This window comes from Hippichthys cyanospilos, chromosome 11 (assembly GCF_059441005.1).
Source record: "Hippichthys cyanospilos isolate Australia breed blue-spotted pipefish chromosome 11, RoL_Hcya_1.0, whole genome shotgun sequence".
Classification (NCBI taxonomy): Eukaryota; Metazoa; Chordata; class Actinopteri; order Syngnathiformes; family Syngnathidae; genus Hippichthys; species Hippichthys cyanospilos.
Window position 1 is genome coordinate 20,477,657 of NC_142379.1, and position 23,588 is coordinate 20,501,244.

At 39.5% G+C, this 23,588-nt stretch overlaps 2 protein-coding genes and 1 pseudogene across 3 annotated transcripts; all 3 read left to right on the forward strand.

Annotated features, from left to right (window-relative positions):
• The first annotated feature begins 137 nt into the window (after nt 1–137).
• lbhl (LBH regulator of WNT signaling pathway, like) lies at nt 138–11,766 on the forward strand. Its single transcript, XM_088428524.1, has 4 exons — nt 138–495; nt 5,480–5,555; nt 6,222–6,522; nt 10,710–11,766. The coding sequence occupies exons 1-4, from the start codon at nt 410–412 to the stop codon at nt 10,787–10,789; spliced, it is 543 nt and encodes a 180-aa protein (XP_088284650.1). The 5' UTR covers nt 138–409; the 3' UTR covers nt 10,790–11,766.
• Nucleotides 11,767–14,934: 3,168 nt separating this feature from the next.
• LOC148416317 (C5a anaphylatoxin chemotactic receptor 1-like) lies at nt 14,935–18,711 on the forward strand. 2 transcript variants are annotated; one of them, XM_088428254.1, is made up of 3 exons: nt 14,935–15,256; nt 16,792–16,921; nt 17,675–18,711. In XM_088428254.1, exon 3 carries the CDS (start codon nt 17,682–17,684, stop codon nt 18,708–18,710), a length of 1,029 nt encoding a protein of 342 aa, XP_088284380.1. In that variant the 5' UTR covers nt 14,935–15,256; nt 16,792–16,921; nt 17,675–17,681; the 3' UTR covers nt 18,711. The 2 variants fall into 2 exon arrangements, with proteins under 2 accessions (XP_088284380.1, XP_088284379.1); XM_088428253.1 differs by lacking the exon at nt 14,935–15,256 and having other exon boundaries at nt 16,221–16,921.
• Nucleotides 18,712–21,513: 2,802 nt separating this feature from the next.
• On the forward strand, nt 21,514–23,441 carry LOC148416318 (C5a anaphylatoxin chemotactic receptor 1-like; annotated as a pseudogene).
• The last annotated feature ends 147 nt before the right edge of the window (nt 23,442–23,588 follow it).

The following is a 23,588-nucleotide window of genomic DNA, read 5'->3' on the forward strand; positions in this document are numbered from 1 at the left end:
ACCATCTGTGTGCCCTCGCACATGCACCAACGACTTTGCCAACTCATCAGCGGGGACTGTCAAGCCTGTCTGACGTCACCCATCAAGCCGGTGTAATCGAAAGAGACGCTAATCCAAAGCCTGATTGTGGGTCGGGCTAGGAGAGGGAGGATGATGACACAAGCAAGGAAGTTCAAAGCGAGCACATGCTGGCAAAGTTAGACTGAGGGTACACAAGCGAGGCAGGTGCTTCCTGAACTGGAGCAAGGTTATCGGACACACCGATCACCTGAATCCTCATCTCTTGAGCAGCTCTGAAGGTGTGGGAGACCCATATCCAGGGCTCATCCTGAACACTGTGGACCTTGCTGTGAGCACCGCAGAGAGGGGAAACTGCAGGATCTGCTCACCTTCTTCTGAACCCTCCATTATGCAAACTGTTCCCACTGTCTTCACTACAGTGGATCTGTGTCAAGATGGAGATGAAGAAGACAGCTACTTGACAGCAAATGAAGGGTAAGAGAATGAATGGTATGGTTTGGCAGGCACGGCGTTTGGAACTAGACCTTATTTTGAACTTTGTTCCACCTGGCAATCTAGAAACTGATGGTCTTCATTTTAGCACTCCTGGGTTGCCGTTAAGATAGTAATCCTGTAACAACAGTATAGTTAAATGCTTGTATAGACATCTTGGTTATCAAGAGTTTTGTTTATTTTCAGTTGATTTCGATTATTGCCATCTCCATGAGGTGGATTGTTATAATACAAGAAATTAGCAAATTTGCATCATTTGAACCATAGTTCAAATGATGCAAATTTCAACTTGTATTTTGGTGCAATTTATTTTAAGCAAGATTTTCTGCTGTTCCTTGGGTTTCCATTCTATTCTTTTGTCAGTGCAAACATAGTGAGGTGCGAATGGGAACGCACAGGTGTTCAACAAGAGTGTATATGAAGGGATTACATGGAGGCTAAGCTTCTTCATAACAGATCCTGTAAGTTTCCATCCCAGGTGGCACACAAACAGCTTAGTGTGACACATTTGTCGTTGACATCTTATCAGATTTTTTTTTTTCATCCCCCAGATTTGCACATTCCACAAATGGGTCAAAAATGGTAACGTCCCTTCCAAAGCTGATCCGGTTAGGATGAGAACAGATGATTGTTCTGGTTTTCGGCCAAGCCTTGTTTCTTCATTTGCAATGCAGTCGACCAAGTCCAGCCTAAAGTCATGCACCTTCTCGTTACCTTTACACAAGCTCAGTTTGACAAAGAAGGGTTCAAAAAGGAGATGAGCTGTACTTAATATTATGGCTGGTAAAGGTAGATGTTTTTTCCTTTTGAAAAGCATATACTGAACCTGTACCTGTAGGTAGTAAAAATCATGCACATCAGTGACGTCACCAAGTGTTGCCATGGTTACACTGAAAAGTATCTTCAATAATTACTGATTACTTTCTATAAAAAACAACTTGGTAACTTTACTGATTACTTGCTTTCAAAAGTAAAGTAGGAATACAAATTACTTAAATATTTGTAAGAAGCAGATACCAACCACACTGCTCAACATAAAAATGGCACCCGGTTGTGACTAGGTCTACCAACAGTGGGATCCTTCCAAGAATCCTCTGGCCTCTCTTCATTTATGAGGTTCCCATGACTGTGGTGGAAGGTTTCGAACAGAAATTGAGCAGTTATCTGCAAAGATGGCTGGGATTACCATGCATTGGGTTGTATGGCAACACTAACAAGCTCAGGCTCCCCTTAGTCAGGGAGGAGTTCATTGTGACACAGGCATGGGAACACTTGCAGTCGTCTGGATCCAGAGATACCAAAGTGCAGGGATCGCTGTGAGGACAGGGAGAAAGTGGAGGGCAGCTGACGCGGTCCAGCAGCTAGAGACATGGCTGAAGCATAAGGCTATCCTGGGGACAGTGGTACAAGGCAGAGTCGGAGCCAAAGAGAGGCAGAGGTTGAGGCAGGAGGAGGTGTGAGCTTCAGTCGAAGAAGAGCGAACCAGCGGGGTAGCATAATGAGTGAGAACTGGGGAAGAGCCATGAGTAACAACATGGAGGCAGCGGAAGAAGGCTCCAGGTGGCTCTGGGTGAAGAGGGGCGAGCAGTGGTCGTAGTGGGTGTTGCAGGCCACTTGGACACAGGTCCAGACTTGTTAACCTCAGTCAGGTCGCCTAGAGGAGGGTGTCTGTTGCAAGATCTGAAACACCCGATGCTTTTAGGATGTTAAACTTGACCTGAATTGACCACTTCAAAATAGCTACTTCTTATAAAAAAAAAAAAAAATACATTCTTTATGGGCCAAAATGCATTTTTAATATATATTTTTCAAAATATTGGCAATCTTTATTTGACATATTTACAGTAACTTTTAATGATGTAATTTCAAAACTCAACATTTATGTGGATTGCTTTTAATGTAACAATTACATTTTTGAACTTCCTGCAATCATACAATCTGGTATGACTGAATGCATTTCTTTTTTTGGCAGTGGGACAGTGTGATTGAAGCTACAGTACATAGATAACACTGTTGACTGCGCACCAAACCTCAGTATTTTTGTTCTTAGCTAAGACAAACTCAAATCAGTAAACGCATTTACTTCCATCTTAAAATGCTATGATATCACTTAAACATTGAGACTTCGGTGATTTAGGGCTATATAAATAAATTAGCATTTCACTATGTTCAGTATTAGAGGTGCACTAATTAGGTGTTCTATAAAGTTATGCAGAGGTATTTCTTTGGAGATTTTAGATAGAACTATCGTAACCTGATGATTTTCTGTATGTCATTATCCATTGCTGGATTTACAGAGCAACTTGGATGAATAGAGTGAGATTTTTATTTAAATATTGTCAATTTGTTCATTTTGGTGCGACAGGGTGTATGTATCAAAACACCGGACACTTCTCGATGCCGGCATTGTCATGTAACTAATGAATACTTGACGTTCATCCTTTCTAATTAATCACTGACTCACTAGCGTTGCTGGCTTGCTGATCCCTATCTCAGCCATCTTCGGGCAGTAGGCGGGGGACACCCTGGACGGGTTGCCAGCCAATTGCAGGGCGCACAAAGACAAACAATCACTCACAATCACACCTACGGGGAATTTTGAGTGTCCAATACACCTACCATGTGTATTTTCGGAATGTTAGAGCAGACCAACGTGCCTGGAGAAGACCCATGCGAGCACAGGGAGAACATGCAAACTCCACACAGGAAGGCATGGGCAAGCTCAAATTGAACCTGGGACCTCTGAACTGTGAAGCAGACATGCAACTAGTCTGCCACTGGGTCGCTTTAGAACCTTATATGATGAAATTTAAATAAATGAAATGGTCAAACAAAAATCTTCATGACTTGCAAGGCCCTTGCATGCCTGCTGGTAAATAAACCATGTATCCTTCCCCTTCTCAAATTTTTATTGAATCAAATGCGGACAAAGAATCAATCTCTCCACGCTTGAGACAAATTGTATTTTAAATAAAAAAATAAATCTTTTTTATTGCCTCAAACATGTTTGAGTTATTTCTAGAATACATTCTAAAATTTGACTATGTAATCAATATAAATTTAGCTTAGGCCACAGTGAAAGTCTTCAAGTGTCAGTGTCATTTAGCATGTCTTACAAAACCTGGCCAGCAGATAGAAAAATTTGACTTGTTGTTTTAAGCAATTAATACAGTTGCATGCTGATGATACGATCCGTTATTTTATACAGGCCATGTTCACGTTTTGACAATAAGTAACAAATAAACTCCCGAGGGCCGGCTGTATGCATTTGATTTCCAGTTACATATAAGCAGATTTGCACTGACAACATTTCATGTCCATATATTTTGTATATTTTATAGTTAGCGTGTACATCACATTTACATTTTGTAGTTAAAGACAGAGCATGTGAGAAACAAACAAACAAACAGACAAGTAAACTAACTAACTAACTAACTAACTAACTACAGTATATCCCCACTCACTCACTCACTCACTCACTCACTCACTCACTCACTCACTCACTCACTCACTCACTCACTCACTCACTCACTCACTCACTCACTCGTCTAATATTAATACAGTGATGCTCTTTGATTGATGTGATCTATCTGTGCTCGAATTTAAAATTTACATCATTTGGCCGCAAACCTCTTCATTTGTAATTATAACTCACTAACATTGCCACAAGTCAATAACATTGTTCATTTACAAAATATCACCAAAATGTATTGGTTATTGGTAGACTTTAGAAACAAATCTTTATGTTTAAGTGGTGCAGTTAAACCAAAAAGTGTCTAAAGCAGATTCTACATAAAGTAAGACTGAGATGACATTTGTCTTGCAGCTGAGATGTCATTAAGAAGTACGATTTTAACAGATTGCGTGTTACACCATGACTCTGAAAGTCAATAGGGTACGAGCCAGAGGGACAGCAATTAAATAAAGAAGATAGAAAAGACGAGTAGTGAGGGATTAAAACTGATTTGAACAGACCTTCATTTTTTTCTGAAGTCCTATTTCAGTTTTTGTGGACACCCCAATTAGATTGAAGTGACGGCATGGTCGAAGAAAGAAATGATTTTTTTAAGCGCTCACTGAACACACCACAGACTTTACATCAGGATTTTTTATGAACTAAAGATGACAGGCGACCTTGGTATGTCTCACATCAACTAACACATTTGCAGAGTGCAGCAAATGGTTGGTGGCAGATGAAATGTGGCCGCCACACTCCCACCCACTCTTTCAGAAGAAGAGCATGTCTCACTGTCACAAAATGAATTATGAGCAGCAGCAGACATAATCCATTTTTGTGCAAAGCTCTGTTTGCACTAATCTGCAGAGTGTGTCTGTGTGTGTTACAGGAGACACCATGTGTTCACGCACACAGGCACAGTCACATAATTCACTTAGTCCAGCAGCTTTACGAAAATATGACTGACCATAACCCCGGGAACACAGAGCGTGAGAAGAGATGAAATTTAGCTTGAAAAACAAGAAAATAAATGTACTAATTCTGTTTTGTATCAAAATACAGAAAATAAGTGAACAACCTTGTGAATAAATCTCAGCACGACCTTTCTAAAACTACTGCAAATCTCATTAAGCAAGGATTGTAATTTTCACCCAACAGTTTTGATTTAAAGAGTGGATTTTTCTTTCTTGTCCAATTATGAATTCCTTAGGATTACAAAGAACCCCAGGATGACATTTTTTTCCAAATATGAAAAAAAAAGATTAATTTTCTAATCAGTAAATTCAGAAAACTTGCCAGTGGTTATGCCGAAAATCTTTTAAAGTTGTTTGAAACAGCCTCAATGAGTCTTATTTGCTGCTTTATGTTGGTGAAGGTATGATCACCAGGAAAAGAACTTAATTTGAAGGTGAGGTCATGAACATTTTGAAGATTCAGTACTATTTACTTTTTTCTGGCATACACAAGTCTAACGTATGTTATACTGTAGTGCTTTTGTTGTGTCTGCAGAGGGATGGAGGAGCAGTGTGCTCAAAGTTCAAACTCTGAAGATCTGCAAAAGAAAGAAAAACGGTTACCTTTTCAGGTACATATCAATCTTTGGTTTGGTCACGTCACATGCGTGCGCGCACAGACACACACACACACACACACACACACACACACACACAGGCACACGCACACACACACACACACACGTCGTCTCGATATTCACAGATTCGCAGTTACGGTACGGTTATTTAACAGGTGGGCCATTTATCAGTACTGATGAATTGTCCGTTGGTCCATCACCAACATGTGTGCATGATGAATGATTTGTCACCTTATCCTGTTAAATCTTCCAAATTTCTGGGAAACACTAAAACTGCCATGTAGTTGGGAGCATAAAATTGTGAATACAGTACAGCCTAAATAGGCAGCAATCATACTGTACATTCATGCACCCAAGAATACCTGGCTGAGGCTTGTGCATTTGAATGCAGTACCTCCTGTTTTCACTGAGAGTTTCTGGTGTATTGAGCTGAACAACACTTTCTCCTCAATGAAGGGGACCAAATTAAAACTAACATGAGGTGACACAAGGAGCTGAAACAGGAACTATGTTAACCGAAAGGAACAGAGCACCCCAAAATAAACCCACAACCAAAACCAGCAGAACATGACAGATATTTTAATTTACTCTCAGCTAAGCTTACAATAAATTGCTATATTTCTGCTAAGCTCTTCATCACTCCCCTTCCTCTTCCACCAGATCTTCCCAGACCCAGTTGAGGTAGTGCTTGGCCCGGAGACATCTTTGAATAGCTTGGCTGAGAACCGCCGGAGGGAGCGTTTACCCTCCATTGTTGTGGAGCCTACTGAGGTGAGCGAGGTGGAGAGCGGAGAGCTGCGCTGGCCTCCTGAAAACGTGCACATGGATGACGATGAAGAGGACCTCTTCTTGGAGCAGTGTATTCCCCCAGCCAACATTGCTGACTGGGGAGAGGAAGAGGAGGATGGGGAGGAGAGAACAACAGTTATTTTGAGTCAGCAGGAAGGATTGACACTCATTGGTGAGTTGGGTATGTTGAGGTTTGGGTTAGGGTGCCGTGACTTTTTAAGGGTCTCCCATGAGTTTATAACCTAGGTGATTTTGAGGTGAGAGACAGGACACACCCTGAAGTGTTCTGCACAAAGACACTTTTGCAAAAGTGGGGAGATCGTGCAAAGTACACATAGTAGAGGCTTGGCTGAGAATGAACCTTAAGGTTTTGGACATTGAGGCAGATGTGATTTCCACATTCTTCACCATGATGTGCGGGCCATATTTTAATTTTCAGAACAGTCAGGTTATTCAATTAATAGAATGTTTTGTCCCAAAGCTGCTGAGATTGGTCAGTAAATGAGAATAATTTAGAGTGAACTGCTGACAGTAAACATGAAAAGTTTTTTAAAGAATATTGCGCCATTTGCAACTGGACAAAATCCTCTGTTCGTAATTCAGTTGCAATTTGTGGCAGGCTTTCTTTTGTTTGTAGCGTGGAGTATAATGACTGATCTTCTTTCTACTCGCAAGCATAAACGCAGCGTAAAAATATGAGGATCAGATAGCTCAAGCTGACCCACTTCAGTGTCCTGAGGTAATAAAGCCATTAGTGTGGGATCTTCATGCTATATTGGCAGAAACCCCAGAAAGTCCCGGAAATAAACAGATTCCAAGGAGCTTCAAATGTTGGAGACTTTCTACAGCCAGTCTGGAGAAAATTAGAGGAGAGAAAAGTGTAGTGGTATGTGGTTGTGGGAGCAGAAACTTTAAAAATCCACAACCATCCCTTCATTTCCTTCACACTGATGTAGTGTTCAGACGGTAATTACTGTGAAATTATCTACCGGAACAATGACTTGAACTTCCAATGGCTATGTCATCCGCAAACGTAATGACACGACTACTGGAATGTCTAGCTAAGCAGTTGTGGCTGTGTTATACGTGCTAAAGGGGATGTAGGACACACTCAAGTGCTGAGAGTGACGATGTTACGGTATAGATTCTGACATTTTGTGGCCAGTGTGTCAGATAGTCTAATCAACTGCCCAAGAAGCAGAAGTGTGTTGACTAAAGAATGAGTAAGTGTTGTTTTTTTTAGCCTCTATCATTAAGGGGTCACCATAGCATGTCATGTTTTTCCAATGTTTATTCTGGTGCTTTATTTTGCTTTGCTGAGTTCCCTTCATACATACAATTTACTGTATTCAGCTATGGGGGCTCTGCCTTAAAAGTGAATCCCATTCAAATGTGCAGCCTTTAATGTAGACTCAATGCTACCCATACCAATGTTTGGGATTGTTAGTCATCCCAATTCCAATGAATCTGAGGCATTGTTTAAAACAAATAAAAAGATACAAGATACAATGAGTTGCACATACTTTTCAACATTTATTAATTTGAATGCACTATAAAGATAGGATATTTAAAGGGCAAGTGTGTAAGATTTAGTCCTTTTTTCATTACGGACAGCAGGAGGTGCTGTAGGTGCTGCTACAATATAATGATAACTACACCTATGATTTTATTTAAAACATACATTTGGTCATTAAGAACACAATAATTTGCAAGTTTTTGAAATGTACAATCATTTAATTTGTTGCTTTTTCTTAAAAAAAAACAAAAAAAAGTCCAAATCTTACACATTGTCCCTTTAAAGATTATTATGCATTTTTGCAAACACACGCTCAATTAGAATATGATGAAAAAAATAGCACATTTACCACTGCTTTCCATCACCTTTCTTTTGATCAACACTGATAAGAATTTGGCGAGTCCTCTTCCTGTTTAACACAGAGAACATGATGTCTGTGAGTTACTTAGACCCAGGTGTTGCTGATGTATGGCTTTCACTTTAAATAGTGGGGTTTGAACAAACTTAAAGGTTTTTGTTGATGAAATGTGTTCAATGACAATAGTTTTCTGAAATACAGTATTTCAATATATCCTAGAGACAATAGTAATGCCAATTTTTCATGCAGGACTGCATCAAGGATTATAGTCCATGGTATTCACTGTTGGTTTTGGGCCTTCCTTTTGTGTGTTTTCCATATGATGGACTGTAGATGATGAGCTCCCCAAAGTCTTTGCAATTGTGTGGTGAGGTCAAGTTTATTTGTATACCCCTGAATCACTGCAGTCTTAAAGGGCTTCACAGGTGAAAAATAAGTCATACTTAGCTATGATTATATTGAAAACATACATTTGGTCATAAAAATAAATAAATAATTTAAATACAGATACAGATAAATACACAACAGCATCCCCTAAATTGGAAGGAAAAACTCAAAAAGACAGTGACTTTCACACGTATGCCTTCTGTGTTGTCAGACTCTCGAATAAATAGCCCCCATGCGTACACGTACACATTACTGGGCTACACAGGCTATTTTCCGAAGCTTTTAAACGTCAATCAGTCATTAAAACTTGTTATTCTTAATTAATAGATTAATAGTAATTTAAAATAAATATCTTCAAAATTTTATGAAGTCCAAATTACTAATCGCAGTTTAATATAAGAACATCATTTTATTTCTTTACTATTAATTGAATATGAATTAAAAGAAATAACACACACACAATAAAAATTAAACAATAAATGAAGAAAATGCTTGCACTCACCAAAACAAAACGGCGGTCACAATCGATCAGTCTTTTTATTTTTAATTTTTTAAATTTTTTGTCTCAAGATTTCTCTAGACCTTTTCATGCTCTTTTTCTCTTCGCACTGAGATTTACAGTGTATCCACCCGGGTGTTGCCAAAAGTTTTTTAAAAGCACCGTAGTGCATTGAGGAGCTCTCTTTACCCTGGAACTGAGATGTACAATACTGTATATCAATTTGGGTGTCCCAAGAAGTTTTTAAAAGCACTTTAGCGCATGTGTCCAGCCGTGCTTTGATGTGAAACAATTGAAGTTTGCAAATCCGGTGTAGCTCCAAACACCAAATCGATCCTTTGCAAACAAATGGCATTCCCAGCCGAACTATTTGATAGGGTTAGCTCACGCCCGTTAGCCCAGTCAGAAATATGGCCAAGTCGAAACAGGTTAGCTAATAGCTATGCTACGCCTCTAAAGCAATCAGCCAAAGCCAACACCACATAGCTTGCTTGTTGAGCTTTGCACCGCCTTCCTGCAGTGAGCATCCACTCAAGTCACGTTGAACGCGAAGCCTCTAGATGGCGATCTTATGACTCGGTTGGCTATTACAGCTGTCTATTAAGTTATATGGGCCGCTCACATATCCATCTGCGCTTGCGCAGAAGCCCACGGTGTGTTGATGCGAATGCCCTGGTTTCTGGCTAAGGCAGATTACATACAGCCTGGTGACAAAAGTTATCTGAATCCTAATTGGCTAAAAACTCCAACTCAAAACTACAACACTAGAAAGAGTGTAACCAAATGGATATAATATAACACGAAAAGAACAGAAAATAGAGAACAATTTTATAAATGAAAAACAAACAAAACAAAACAAAACAAAACAAAACAAAAAGCAAACAAACAAACAAAAAATATATTTAGTAAAAACAAACTTGAAATGAAATTGACTTTTATTACAGTTATTATAATTATGATAGTTTATTATGATAATGATGTCAGGTTACGTTAGGCCAGCAGAGAAGGCCTTGCTGGCCCTGGCAGTCCACCACTGCAAAAACCCCATCTAGGGAAAATAAGAAACCTTCAGAAGGGACTGCAAATGGGAGAAGGCCTCTTTCAGGCTCAACAGGTTGCAGTGCCAAGTGTTAAAAATAACACTTCAATGTTGAAAAACATTGTTCTTGAACTAATTGAATATTTACTTTCACCGTTCACAAAGTGGTGAACATTATTGCTTGTGAACAGCATTTTGGGGATGCTCGTTTGAAACCTAGTCATAACATTTTCCCTCCATACATTATCTTAACCGCTTATCCTCACATCTGGCTACAATTAACCTGTTTACCTGTCAGAGTTTCAATTTTTAATGTATTCCTTAACATTCCCTGTCCTAGATTTTTGGGAATATTGCAGGCATCAAATTCAAAACAGTATTTGAAGAATACTAATGGGTTTTTCTTTAGCTGCTGTTTTGTTGAAGGTCTTATCCATTTTTTTCTGTTGTTCCATTTCTCCACTGATCAAAAGGATCCATATAAAAAAAAGAACATAACAAAAGCAGCACCTTTTGAAATATGTGACTTTCAAAGACACTTTCCTATTTTCTGTTTTTAGATCTACAGTCAGATGCGTTTCGAGATGACACCCCCACACTTCCACCAAGCTGTATTTCAGCCCTCAACCAAAACCTCTGAGGATCCCATCAGGGAGCAATAATAAGTTGACAATGAAAGATTCCGTGTACGAGCTGAAAGACGAAAGGTCAGTGCTGAAAGAGGACGTGCGTTCAAGTGCTGCTAAAACTGCGAAGCTCGAAGAAAAGCCATAAATGGTCATGTCCGCCACACTTGTGTGAAGTTATTCACACAAACACACATTGCAAAATGGAAACTTTCACAGAACATTACTGTGTGTGTGTGTGTGTATGTGTGTTTGTCCATTAAACCTTTAGAGCGATTGTGTTATGTTTCATTTCCCTACCTTACGCTTGAAGGTCAGTGAGTCATAGTGCTATAAGAGGACATGCTGCCTTTGCATATTTGTTCCTTTTATTACGTTTCCCAAAGATTTAACTTATTTAATACAGTCATCAAACCTTTTAAACCCAATAGTGACATGATTGAAAAAAAAATGTATTTTTTACCAATTGCATAGTGGTATTAGTAGTGGAGCGGCCCTCATGGCAAATTCCGTCTGGCCTTGCTGTCTTGTCTTCCCCTGTCAGTCAACTGTGTTGAATGTTTCTTGGATGGTTCAAGATCATTAAGTCAAAATTTAAGTTCCTTGTAATTGCAGGTGTAATTGTAATAAAGAGTATCTCTTGATCTACCTACCTACCTACCTACCTACCTACCTACCTACCTATCTATCTATCTATCTATCTATCTATCTATCTATCTATCTATCTATCTATCTATCTATCTATCTATCTATCTATCTATAAAAGTATATAAGGTCAAAGAGTCTTCAAAATTTTAATTGTCAAAAAAGGCAGCTCCTCTTTGTAGAGCAATTCAGATCAAACTTGTAGTTTGCATTGTTCTTATTATTCATTTGGCTTTGTGTCAAGGGGAGCGGGGTGATGCCAGGGGGGGCGTGGATAACCCCAGGGAAAGGGCTTTGGTTTTGCCATGTGAAGTGTAATTGAAATAAAAAGAAATGTTGAATTTCAGGCACTTTGATGCACTTTTTTCAATTTTAGATTAACCTGTTACCTGTATGTATAAAGGCTGTAAAAAAGTAGCTAACAGATATTGAAAGCTGATTAATTTTGTTTTTTTCTCTTTTGTTCATGTTAAAAATCATACAGTTTTGGGTATACTTGTACAATATAGATATCTTGTTTATAGTCAGCGTGGAAAATGTGTGTGTGTGTGTGTGTGGGGGGGGGGGGGGTGTCAACAGGTTGTCTGTTTCCTGGAGGGGGGTGGGGGCTTTGCAAATATAAAGCACTGGTCTGGTGTGACCTGTAAAAATAATGTACATATAATGGTGTCACTGTGTTAAATGTCAAAAATAAATTCAGCATTGTGTCCCACTGCAACAATCCCCGAAATTTAAGGATGTACTGTATATCTTCACAACAGTATAAAATCTCAATTTACTGGAGGAAAAAAAAAAATCAATATTACATTATATAACACAGTGACACATACATGCATGCATGCACCCCCTTTTGGGGATAATGATTCATGTAAAATTTTGAGAAGATGACTGTTTTTGCTTTGTTTCCGCTGCCCTATTTTGAAATCACTCCACTGTGGACGAGCAAGTGTGATTCAAGGAAAGTAGCCATGTTTCAAAAGGTAACCCCAGTAGCACCAGTTCAGATCAGCTCCGGAGAAATGAAATGAACAAAATGAAACGTTCCAAATCAAGTGGGGCACAAAACCGACACCGCGCACGTGAAAAAACTAAAACATTGGAAGCACATCCTAAATTAACAAGCTATTTCATGGGTTGCACCACTACTAGTGCTGCCCGCGTGAGAGCCCGGTGCAGCGACTGCTGTCAGCAGCAGCAACTCTTCCCAGTCCGACGAGCAGCTTTCTAATGTGGGGCTGGAACCGAGGAGGAATGATGATGATTCAGAGGTGGAACTGCAATCGGAGCTGGGGGTTCCACAGCAAACTCCTGTATTGGCTGAAACGTCAAGAGGAGCTGGAGCAGTCGCGCCAGCACACACTGCTGGAGAGGATGATGAACGCAAGGAGAAGGAGGAAGAGCAGGCGGCGGCCATGAATGAATATGGTCGTGAGACTAGCAACAGTGACACTGACAGTGAGATGGAGAGAGAGACACATGCAGCAGCGGAAGTTGGTGGTGGTGTTGGGTTAGAAGCAGATTCAGAAATGCATATTTTAACATTATCTCCTGACCCCACATTGTGGCCACCAAAAATTACTGACGCTGTCAGGACAGAACTAGTTAAAGATCAAATGATGGATTCTAATTTCCCACAAAATAATGAGACCCCTCCTCATTATTCGCTGAGAGGGCTTCCTCAAAGGAAGGCCGGAGACTCAGGTTCCCTAACAGTGAGGTGGATGTGCTAACCGAGTAACCAGGGGTGTAGTGGGCGTGGTACGCAGGGGTACGGCGTCCACCCACTTCTCCCGACGCCACGTTCAATTTTTATTTCGTTTCGAGTTATGCTTAATAATGTTGGCCTGTGATTATTTTGGAGTAGTAAAACATTAAATTTAACATAAGTTCAACTGGTGTTGTAGCCTATGATTGATGTTCTGTTTGTATATATAGAACATCCCAGAATTCCGTACACCCACTTAAAAAATCCCCACTACACTACTGAGAGTAACTGTAAATGTAATCAAGCTGCTGAAGGATATTCAAATACATAATAAATCAAATTCACTCTTCAAATACAAATTACGTGTTTTCATCCCTCCATCCATCCATCCATCCATTCATCCGTTATTGTAACCGCATGTCATAATCGTGTGTCAGGTGTGTTAACCAGTCTGCCACCGTGCCACCCTCTTTCAAGCCATTCATCAACTTTTTTTCTTAAACAGCTTATCCTATCATGGTTCCATAAGCCTCTTGATTTTTGTATATACAGATTACTCTTTCAACTAAGGATGTTTTTTTTTAAAATAAATAAATAAGGTCAAGTACCACCACCCATTCAGAAAAAACTGCACAATAAACCTTTAGAATATAAGTTTTTTTTTGGCCTGATGTATGTGTGAAGTATCAGGATTTTTTCACTTGGTTTAGATTCTCAAAAACAGCACAATTTTTCTCTGCATACAGCTACCCTATCGCCACGGCAACAGCATGCAACCATAAAACTTTTACAGTAACTTTTTATTTAAATGTGTTTTGATGAAACACCCTAAGTTTGAAAGATGTTTTTGTAGGTCTCTGTTTGTTTCATACGCTCCGGGTTTTGGTAGATGTAGGTTGAACTTTCAACTAGGGGGGCTTTGTTTTATATTCATAAAGGACACTATTGAGCAATTAAAACATGTAAATGTGAATGTAAATATAAAAAAAATACTTTCAATAAATTTTATATTCTACTTGTGGTTTGATGAAATACTTTAAGTTTGACGACGGTTGGTTAAATCCTATCAGAGGAGTTTGTTAAAAAATGAGCTCCATAAAACACCAAAAATTGCGTGAAATTCCAAAGTTTGGCTTCACATATGGCTCAAAAGCCCCATTACCATTGTTGTATCAACCAGTGGTGGTCAGTGCATTTCATACTTAGGCCTTCAGTGATGTCCTACTTCGTCCAACTCAGATAAATACCCCTCATAATACCATCATTTATGACACACTGCTGGAGAAATCATATACAGAAGCACATGTAACATGTATACATTAATTGATTATGAGCAAAATAAAATTAAAAGCTTATAAAAATAATTAAAAAAAAAAAAAACTTGCATTCACCTTAACGGCTATCCCCCAAAACACTTATTTCAAACACAAAATCCATTCTTCTTTCCTCAAGAAGTGCGAGGGCACACAGATGGTGAGCACTGTTGACCAATGGTGTTGCATGACTGCTTGCATATATATATATATATATATATATATATATATATATATATATATATATATAATATATACATATGTTTTGTAATTTATAAAATTTTCCATATTCTGTTCCTTTCGTGTCATATTATATCAATTTGGCTATGCTTCTTCTTGTGTTGTAGTTTTAAGTCGGAGTTCTTAGCCAATTAGAATTCAGCTAACTTGTGTCCCCGCCTTACATTTTTTTCACTTAAAGACGTGGACTGTGATGCTTTATTGTCCCCTCTTTATGACATTTCTTTCGGCTTACGACACATCCAGCATGGCGGTCAGTGTGCGTGCATGAATGTGTCTGTGCGTTGAATGTGTCCGCTCTCATGCGTCTATACACACATTGCTAAGCAGGTCAAAATGGCCACATGCTAAAGAGTGTTTAAAATAACATATTTATTGTGCACTTAACTGCTTAATTCAAAGTTGAATGGGTTAGCCATGGGTCCCAAGATTGCTAGTTAAAGAGAGAAGTAAGAAGATGATTTTTATGGAAACAAAGCTGGAGATAATCAAGAAATACAAAGAAGGCTAAGGCTATCTTAGGCTAGGCTACCCTCACTAAGGAATATGGCGATAACAAGCTCGTCACTCACTCAAAGGTAAATAAATCCTTTATTTATGTTTTTATGATGCTATTCAATTGTATACATGTGTATTAGAAATATGTAGCACTCACTATAGTATTTTGAAACCAATTTTTATTATGTATATTAAATTTTGCTCTTTTTACCTGGGGTTTTACATCCATTAGCTATTTAACATAGGTTTGGATTACCCGCCATATGGCAAATTCGAGTAACGATCCTAACCGCGCAATGGATTAATCTCGTAAACCGGGTGCCCACTGTACTGTATGTAGTATGGCACAATTCAGCAAACTTTAGAAAACCTCGCAAGAAATGTCTAAAATACTGTTTTCTATTCCAGTTCGATGTTCTTTGTAAAAAGTGCATCGCCATGACAACAGGATGAGATGAAATCAAAAGACTTCAGTTCCATTAATCATAAACATCTTGAGCTGAAACACACCAAATTTGGAGAAGATCCAAATGTCCAAAAATGTCCAAAGAGATGTTTAATAAACTATCGTCTCTAGGATAAGAACAAAAATGGTAACAAATCCTGGAGTGAATTCAAAACCCATTTTAGGTTTAGCTGATACCTCCTAAAAATGTTTAGCATCTCAAATATAATATTATTCTTGATCTTTTGTTTTGTTGCTGTGAAAACAACAGTTTTATTATAAAATAGTGTAGAATATGAAGGTCATATTCTGGTATAAATGAAAATAAATATCAGTCTTTTTGTTGGGAATAACCCCGGGACACGAGTGGGAGGAGGACCCTGACATGACACACAAGGGAGTGGCACCAAGGGTTTATTAACAGAAAATCGCATGGGAAGCATGGAAGTCCAAAATACAAAGTACAATAAAAGAGAGATCAAAAGGGCCTAAACATACAGGTAACCAGGCAGGAGGTCAATCAAAAACAAGGTACAACAAAAAGAGCACAGAGGGGGAGCAAAAAGGCAAACGAAACAAAAAGGCACAAGCTAAAAAGCTAAAAAAAAAAAACAAAACGCTCAACTGCAGATACTTGGGATAGGAAACGCTGGGAATCACATACGCTTCACTGAGGAGTGGCTCGTAAAATAACCCCACAACTGTCCTTCTGCGCCAGGCGCCTTAAATAAGGCCTTAATGATGATGGTCATCAGGTGCGCAGCCGGTGACCCCGCCCCCTTGCCATGGCAGGAGGACTTCGCCTAAAACAAAAAGCACAATCAGCCAGGGATGTGACACTTTTGCACAGCAATGACATTTTAAATAATGAAAGAAATATTGTAAGAAATTGCAATGGCTTATATAACTCCCTAAATTGCAGTAAATAACTAATATAATGAATGCTGATATCATATGCATATATATTGTACACATTTTAATGCAGATATATTAGAGCCTACTTTGCCACTCTGTTTGGCTCATACATTTGTAAATCTAATACTGATATTAATGGCTGATATTAGCCTCACCACACATCACTGTTTAACGGTCACGTTAAAAAAAAACGCGAGTGTGTATGTGCGGGAGTGTGTGTGAGAGTCTTGCGACATAAAGCATTGCACAGCACAGGAGCGGAACATCTCCCCAGATGAGACACGTGTGCAACATCAACAGCTGAGATACCAAGAGCAAAAGAGCTTGATTTTTTTTGTGATACCAGTCACGGTCAAAGAACGAACCCAGGAGCACACATAGACAGGTAAGAGTTGGAACTGCCTCTTTCTTTGTATACAAGGAAGTCAGAACTACTGGCTTGCACTCAGCGCATGAGGGGAAGGAAGCAAGCGGACGGAATTGAGCTGGGGCTGACTGTACGCTAGGGAAGACTTAGGGAAGCATGGACAGGTGGGGTGGACAGATCTTCCTATCATAGTAGGCAACGTTCGAGTGACAAGCTGGGTCGAGACTTGAGCAGAACAGAATAGTTGGCAGGCAGGATAGTGGTCGAGGACAGACACGGTCGAGGCACGAGGAGGCAAGAATTGTCAGCAGGGAGGGGAGAGGTCAGGGACAGCCGGTGTCAAGGCACAAGCAGGCAAGAGAAGGTAATTGCTTGAAGGCTTGGCATGGGGACAGAAGACAATCTGGTGAGTACTGACAGGGAGCACAGGGATTTATGCAGTACAGTAAATTCGTCGTATTTTTGCTCTTTAGCAGGAAGACTACAGTATTGTATATTCACGACTACAAAGTGAATTGGACCCATGACAGTTGCCTTCGGTGACCCGAGAACCCCATTTCACAACTCTTATCAGTTATGGTTTGCGCAGTTCATTTGGCCAGTTTAAATAGTCCAAGGAAGTCAGAGGTAAATTCTCGGTCAACTGTAAAGAAAAAGGTAAACGATCTCCTTTACGAGATTGATACCAGTTATGCATACAGTAGTCCTTTTTTACAACTCAAATTCCACGTCACTTGAAATTGCTTAACATTTTTTTTTTTTAATTCACAGCTTAATCATGGGTGAAATCTACGATTTACCTGACATCATCTTCAAATCAAATGACAGTCTTCCAGATTACAACTTCACATATTCCGACATCCCCGACATCATTGAGCCAGGGATTCAGCCTTTCCAGATCGTGGCTGTGACCTTCTATGCCCTTGTGGTGTTGTTTGGCGTTCCTGGAAATGTCATAGTGATTTGGGTGACCGGTTTCCAGATGCCCCTGTCGGTCCCAGGCATTTTTTTCCTCAACCTCGCACTGGCTGACCTTCTGTGTTGCCTCTCGCTACCAATTGTCATGGTGCTTCTCACCAATGAGGATCACTGGCAATTCGGCCCAACGGCGTGCACATTGGTCACAGGCCTCTTCTATGTGGTGAAATATAGTAGCATATTGCAGCTCGTCTTCATAAGTCTGGATCGTTGGTTGTTGGTGGCCATCCCCGTGTGGTGCCACAACAACAGGCAGCCCAAGTATGCTGTTTTGGGCTGTGTTGCAGTGTGGTGTCTGGCACTGATAGCAAGTATTCCTCAGTTTGTGTACACTAAACAGATCACACTGGGTGAGCACAAGCGTGAGTGTTTGATAGTTCACAGTGAGCAGAGTGCCTGGCTTGTCACAACGCTCCTTTTCTTGTTCCAATTCCTTCTGCCATTCCTTATTATTTTCATCTGCCATTTGATGGTCTACAAAAAAGCCACCTGTAAAGTGGCACCAACCAGTCATCGCTCCAAGCGGACACTGAAAGTCATCATTGCTGTGGTGATCAGCTTTTTCATGTCGTGGCTTTCCCTGCACATTGTCAACTTCTTGATGTTGACAATTTCTGTGTATTCTCCTCACACTTCAGCCATATACCTGGCCCATGTTTTGACCTTATGTCTTCCTTACATAAATAGCTGCCTCAACCCACTGCTTTATGTGTGTCTGGGCCAGGGCTTCAAATATACCCTGAACCGCTCCTTGTGTAACATCCTGCACCTACTTAACGAGGACCATGTGCCCAGGACCAACATTGCTGGGCATGGAACCAAGGCCTAAACCTTCTCAGGAAAGTGGATGACCAAGGTTCAAGAGAGTGCAGAAACTGAAGTGGGCCATGATCCACCATCCGAATAGATGTGGAGCATGGAACTTTCCTGTAATGACACTGAACAATTGACTCTATCTTGGCGAGCAAACCATATATTGTAAATAAGGCCACATGCCTCACTCTGAATCAATAGAGAAACATGATTAAATTCAGCTCAGTAACATGCTGTAAGGTAAAACTAAAATGCAAAACCCAGCCACACGTCTATGTTCATTGTAAACATTAATTTCTAGTATTCTTTCACAATATTTTAATTTTCATGTCAAAGTTGTGGCAATACATTATATAGGGTGTTCTAAAATGTTTGACCCCATTTCGTAGGCCAATAATTTTGACTTTTTGTTGGAATGACCTCAAATTTTCACAGCTTGTGGAGAAACATTTCATGTTTTTGTGTGTAACGTTTGGCAATTCTATCTTTTCACGTTAAAAAATGCTGTTCACTTCAAAAAGAAAAGGCATTTTGCGTGTTAGAGTATGCTCGGACTCAGTCACTGAAGACAGTGCAGCGTGCCTTCTTCACAAATTTTGTAAAAGGTGCACCAACTACAAGAGAGGCCCAAAACTCTGCTTAAATACATTAAATATAAATAAAAGGTTGTATTACTGGTGTAGCATTATAATTATTGCATTCAACTTTATTTATAAAGGACTTTAAAGCAGGGTCGCCTGGCGGATGAGTGATTAGCATGTCTTCGTCACAGTTAAGGGACTCCAGTTCACTTCCAGCTGCCGGCTTTCCTGTGTGGAGTTTGAATGTTCTCCCCAAGCCCAAGTGTATTCTCTCTGGGCAATCCGGCTTCCTACTACACTCCAAAAACAAACATGGCAGGTGTATTGGACACTCTAAATTGTCCTTAGGTGTGATTGGGTGGGTGAATGGTTGCCTGATCTTATGTACCCTGTGATTGACTGGCAACCAGTGCAGGGTGTCCCCAGCCTACTGCCTCAAGTCAGGTGAGACACACACCAGGAAGCCTGCGACCCTTGTGAAGAGAAGCGGCTCTAGAAAATGGATGGATGGATAGATGAATGGATGGATGGATGGATGGATGGATGGACTTTAAAGCAGTCATTGCTGTGTACAAAAGGATGTGCACGTGATGAAATCGGTGTTGAAACTGCTCAAATACACAGTGAAAAAAGAAAAACAAAACTCTTAACAGTTGATTTTAAATACTGTATTACTTTTTATTTTAGGTCTGTACAATAAAACAAAACTCAGTGCGCAAGATTGTGCATTGTGCAGACTGTTGATGCTGACAGACAGCTCACTTGTTTTGCCAAATTTCAAAATGCATTTGCAATAGAACATTTCAGAAAAAAATTAAAACTGGAAACAAATTTACATTTATAAAATTGTGTACATTTGTATAAAATGTACAATTTTCTGTTCTTTCTTTTTCTCATACTTTTGATGCGCGGTTGTTCATTGAATGCCAACTTTGCCACTCTGCTACATTGTTATACGTGTCTGACATAAATGCCAGATCATGAACCTTAGTGCACATCATTTTTTTTCAGAAGAAGAGTGTGAGTTTGTTTGTGTGTTATTGAGTGTGTCTTGTTGGGTATAAAGCATTGCAAAATGAGAAAAGTGCTCAACTTCCTCCCAAACTGAGACACGTGCAACATCAACAGCAGTTACAGCGTGAGTAAAACATTTGGACTTTTTTCTAAAAAATATTGTGAGACCATTTGAAACAGTTAACTGCTGTTAATGAACATTTTACATAACTACTTTGACTGATTCCCAAGTTGAGATCCTTTAGGCTTATGTTAGTTATACTAAATTGAGTCAACCTTTAGATTTTTAACTCAGAGTTCAACCTCTAACATCAGCTTACCAGAATCAGAAATTTCAACAAAATGTCAAAAATATTCAGTGAAAGTCCACAAAACATCAACACATTATTTAATGCCTTCAAGACGACAGGGATAGAAATAATTTGCAATGCTTAAACTTTTAACGAGATCTTATGAACTGAAGAAAAGAGTAATATTTATTTGAAGTTCAACAATTTATATTTTTCCTACTTCATATATAAAATGTTAAATATTAACAGTTACTTACACTTGCAGGACAGTTATTAAAATATTCCTTAAAATTGCTTGTGAAAATACAACTTTTGTAAATATCAGAGGTGGGCAACTTCCACTTTTTTGCTGGTCTGACCTTTGTCAGAGCCCTGCCCCCTTTACGTCATCGTTGGTCAGTAATTTTTTCAAGCAAGACAAAACTGTGATAGTCAGTGCGCCAGTCCGTCGGTGTATTTTTGTCCAACCTTCCACCACCATGAGAGGTGATATTTTTTTTAATATATAGGGTTAGGGTTAGGTTTAGGGTTTTCGTTAATCTTGTCCGTCATTTGTCAGGCGCTGGTCTAGTTCTGTTTGCACTCACACTATTTATTTTTTCAATTTTAGTACTTACACTTAACCCTAATAACCATCATCATTTTGTCTGGCCTAGAAGAAATGACGGACCGTCGATTACAATTTTGTCTGGCCTAGAAGAAATGACGGACCGACGATGACGGGGGACAGGGCTCTGACAAATGTCGGACCAGACTTATTTTATTCTTATAATTTTAATTGGATTTGTTGTTGTTTGTCTTTCTTATTTTTTAAATTTTCCTAAGCTTTTGCATTGCTATCTTCAAATGATTATTTTTCTTATGTGTGTGTGTGTGTTTTAAATACTGCTTAATAGAAAATGCACTGAAATTTTGTTTTGAATTTACAGCCTAATCATGGAGGATCCTGATTACTTAAGTTACCTCTATGAGTTAAACTACAGCGCTCCAGAAGTCAACTTCACTTTTCTCGATGTTCCCGACAGCATTGGACCAGGGATTCAGCCTGTTCAAATTATGGCTCTGACCTTCTATACCCTTATTCTCTTCTTTGGCATTCCTGGAAATGCAATAGTGATTTGGGGGACCGGTTTCCAAGTGCCTCGATCGGTCCCAACCATTTTGTTTCTCAACCTCGCAATAGCTGACCTCCTGTGTTGTCTCTCGCTTCCTCTTGTCATGATGGTTGTCGCCAACGATGACTACTGGCAATTTGGCCCAACGGCGTGCACAATGGTCACAGGCCTCTTCTACTTGGTGAAGTATTGCAGCATCCTGCAACTCGTTTTCATAAGTCTGGATCGTTGGTTGTTGGTGGCCAAACCCTTGTGGTGCCGCAATAACAGGAGACCCAAGTATGCAGTCCTGGGCTGTGTGGCAGTGTGGTGTCTGGCATTGATAGCAAGCATCCCTCAATTTGTTTACACTAAGGTGTTCATTTTGAGCATTCATAAGCATCTGTGTTTGATGGTTGACCTTGCTCAGGACCCTAAACTCATCACAACACTGACCTTCCTGTTTGAATTTTTCCTGCCATTCTTCATCATTTTCATCTGCCACTTGATGGTCCTCAAAACAGCTGACAGAAAGGTGGCAACCAGCAGGAGGAGATCAAAACGGATGCTGAAGGTCATCATTGCAGTGGTGCTCACCTTCTTCCTGTGCTGGCTACCTCTGCACATTGTCGACTTTTTAGTTTTGATGACCCCTCGGAGTTCCCTTTACAACCCATCCATCTACATGGCCAAAGTTTTGACACTATGCCTGCCATACCTAAATAGCTGCCTCAACCCACTGCTTTATGTGTGTCTGGGCCGGGGCTTCAAAGACACCATGAATCGATCCCCGTGCAACATTCTCTCCTCTTCCTTAATGAGGATCACACACCCAGGAATCAACATTGCTGCTCATGAAGGATTGGTGGGGTGCAGAAATTAAGATTGGCCAATATCAACTTTTGTAAAAATTGAGGAGGGAACTTTCTTTTTTGCATTCTTTTGGTGCCATGGATTCTTGTCTTTTAAAATAGTAATAAAAATAATTCATAGTAAAATTCTGGACGAATGTGTATTTTTTATGGAGGGTAGCTGACACTCTTGATGAGCACTTATCTAATATTTAGCCAATTGAGCACTGTAGTGATACCTGTGACCATTGGATCGCAGTTTTTTCATATATATTACATACTTGTATGGAATAAGTAAGTAAGGAATGGAAATCAATCTTTCATATGATACTACCCAGGTTCACATAGACATAGCACACGATAATCTGTTGGCCTTGAAAGATAAGTGAAATTCTAAATATATTGGAATTCTAGAGGTTACCTTTTCTGATAACGCTTGGCACTGAAAAAGTTAATCATCTGCACTGAACATAGTGTATATATTGGCTCTCTTGGAAAAACACAAATGTGAAAATACATGCCATGCACCTTACTATGAGGCAGTAGAAACTTGCCATCAGATTTAAACCAATGCTGTAATACATTAAAAAAATATCCCAAGTTTATTAGAAAAACATAATTTATATTGTCTTCTTTAAAAATGTTGTTGATGTGAAAGTTGTGTAATCATAAAAATTGAGTACCCATTTAAGCCCAAATTTTTCCTGGACATGAAAACATCCAAATCATGTCATTGGTAACCCTTTGAAATAATCAAGAACTTAAAAAAAAAAAAAAAAAGTGAAATAATTGATGAAAATTACTCATTGTACAAACACACCGAACCAATTTGAGTAAGTACAAATGCATGCATCATCTTAACGATCATGCGTACAAAAAATCAATGTTCTGTTTGAGGCTGTCATCTTTCTCTCTAAGTGCAACCACAAAGTAAACAGCTCTTGTCATGTGACAATATTCTGTAAAAATCTACATTGCACACATTTCACCTGCACATTGTAGTATTTCAGTTCTTCATTAAAAATGATTGAAAAATCAATCATGGAGCCTCATAAATAGAATTT

Coding starts and splice junctions, on each gene's coding strand:
- lbhl (XM_088428524.1), top strand. CDS start 410: ATGCAAACTGTTCCCACTGTCTTCACTACAGTGGATCTGTGTCAAGAT. Junction 496..5,479: donor TACTTGACAGCAAATGAAGG/GTAAGAGAATGA, acceptor TTGTGTCTGCAG/AGGGATGGAGGAGCAGTGTG. Junction 6,523..10,709: donor GGAAGGATTGACACTCATTG/GTGAGTTGGGTA, acceptor TTCTGTTTTTAG/ATCTACAGTCAGATGCGTTT.
- LOC148416317 (XM_088428254.1), top strand. CDS start 17,682: ATGGGTGAAATCTACGATTTACCTGACATCATCTTCAAATCAAATGAC.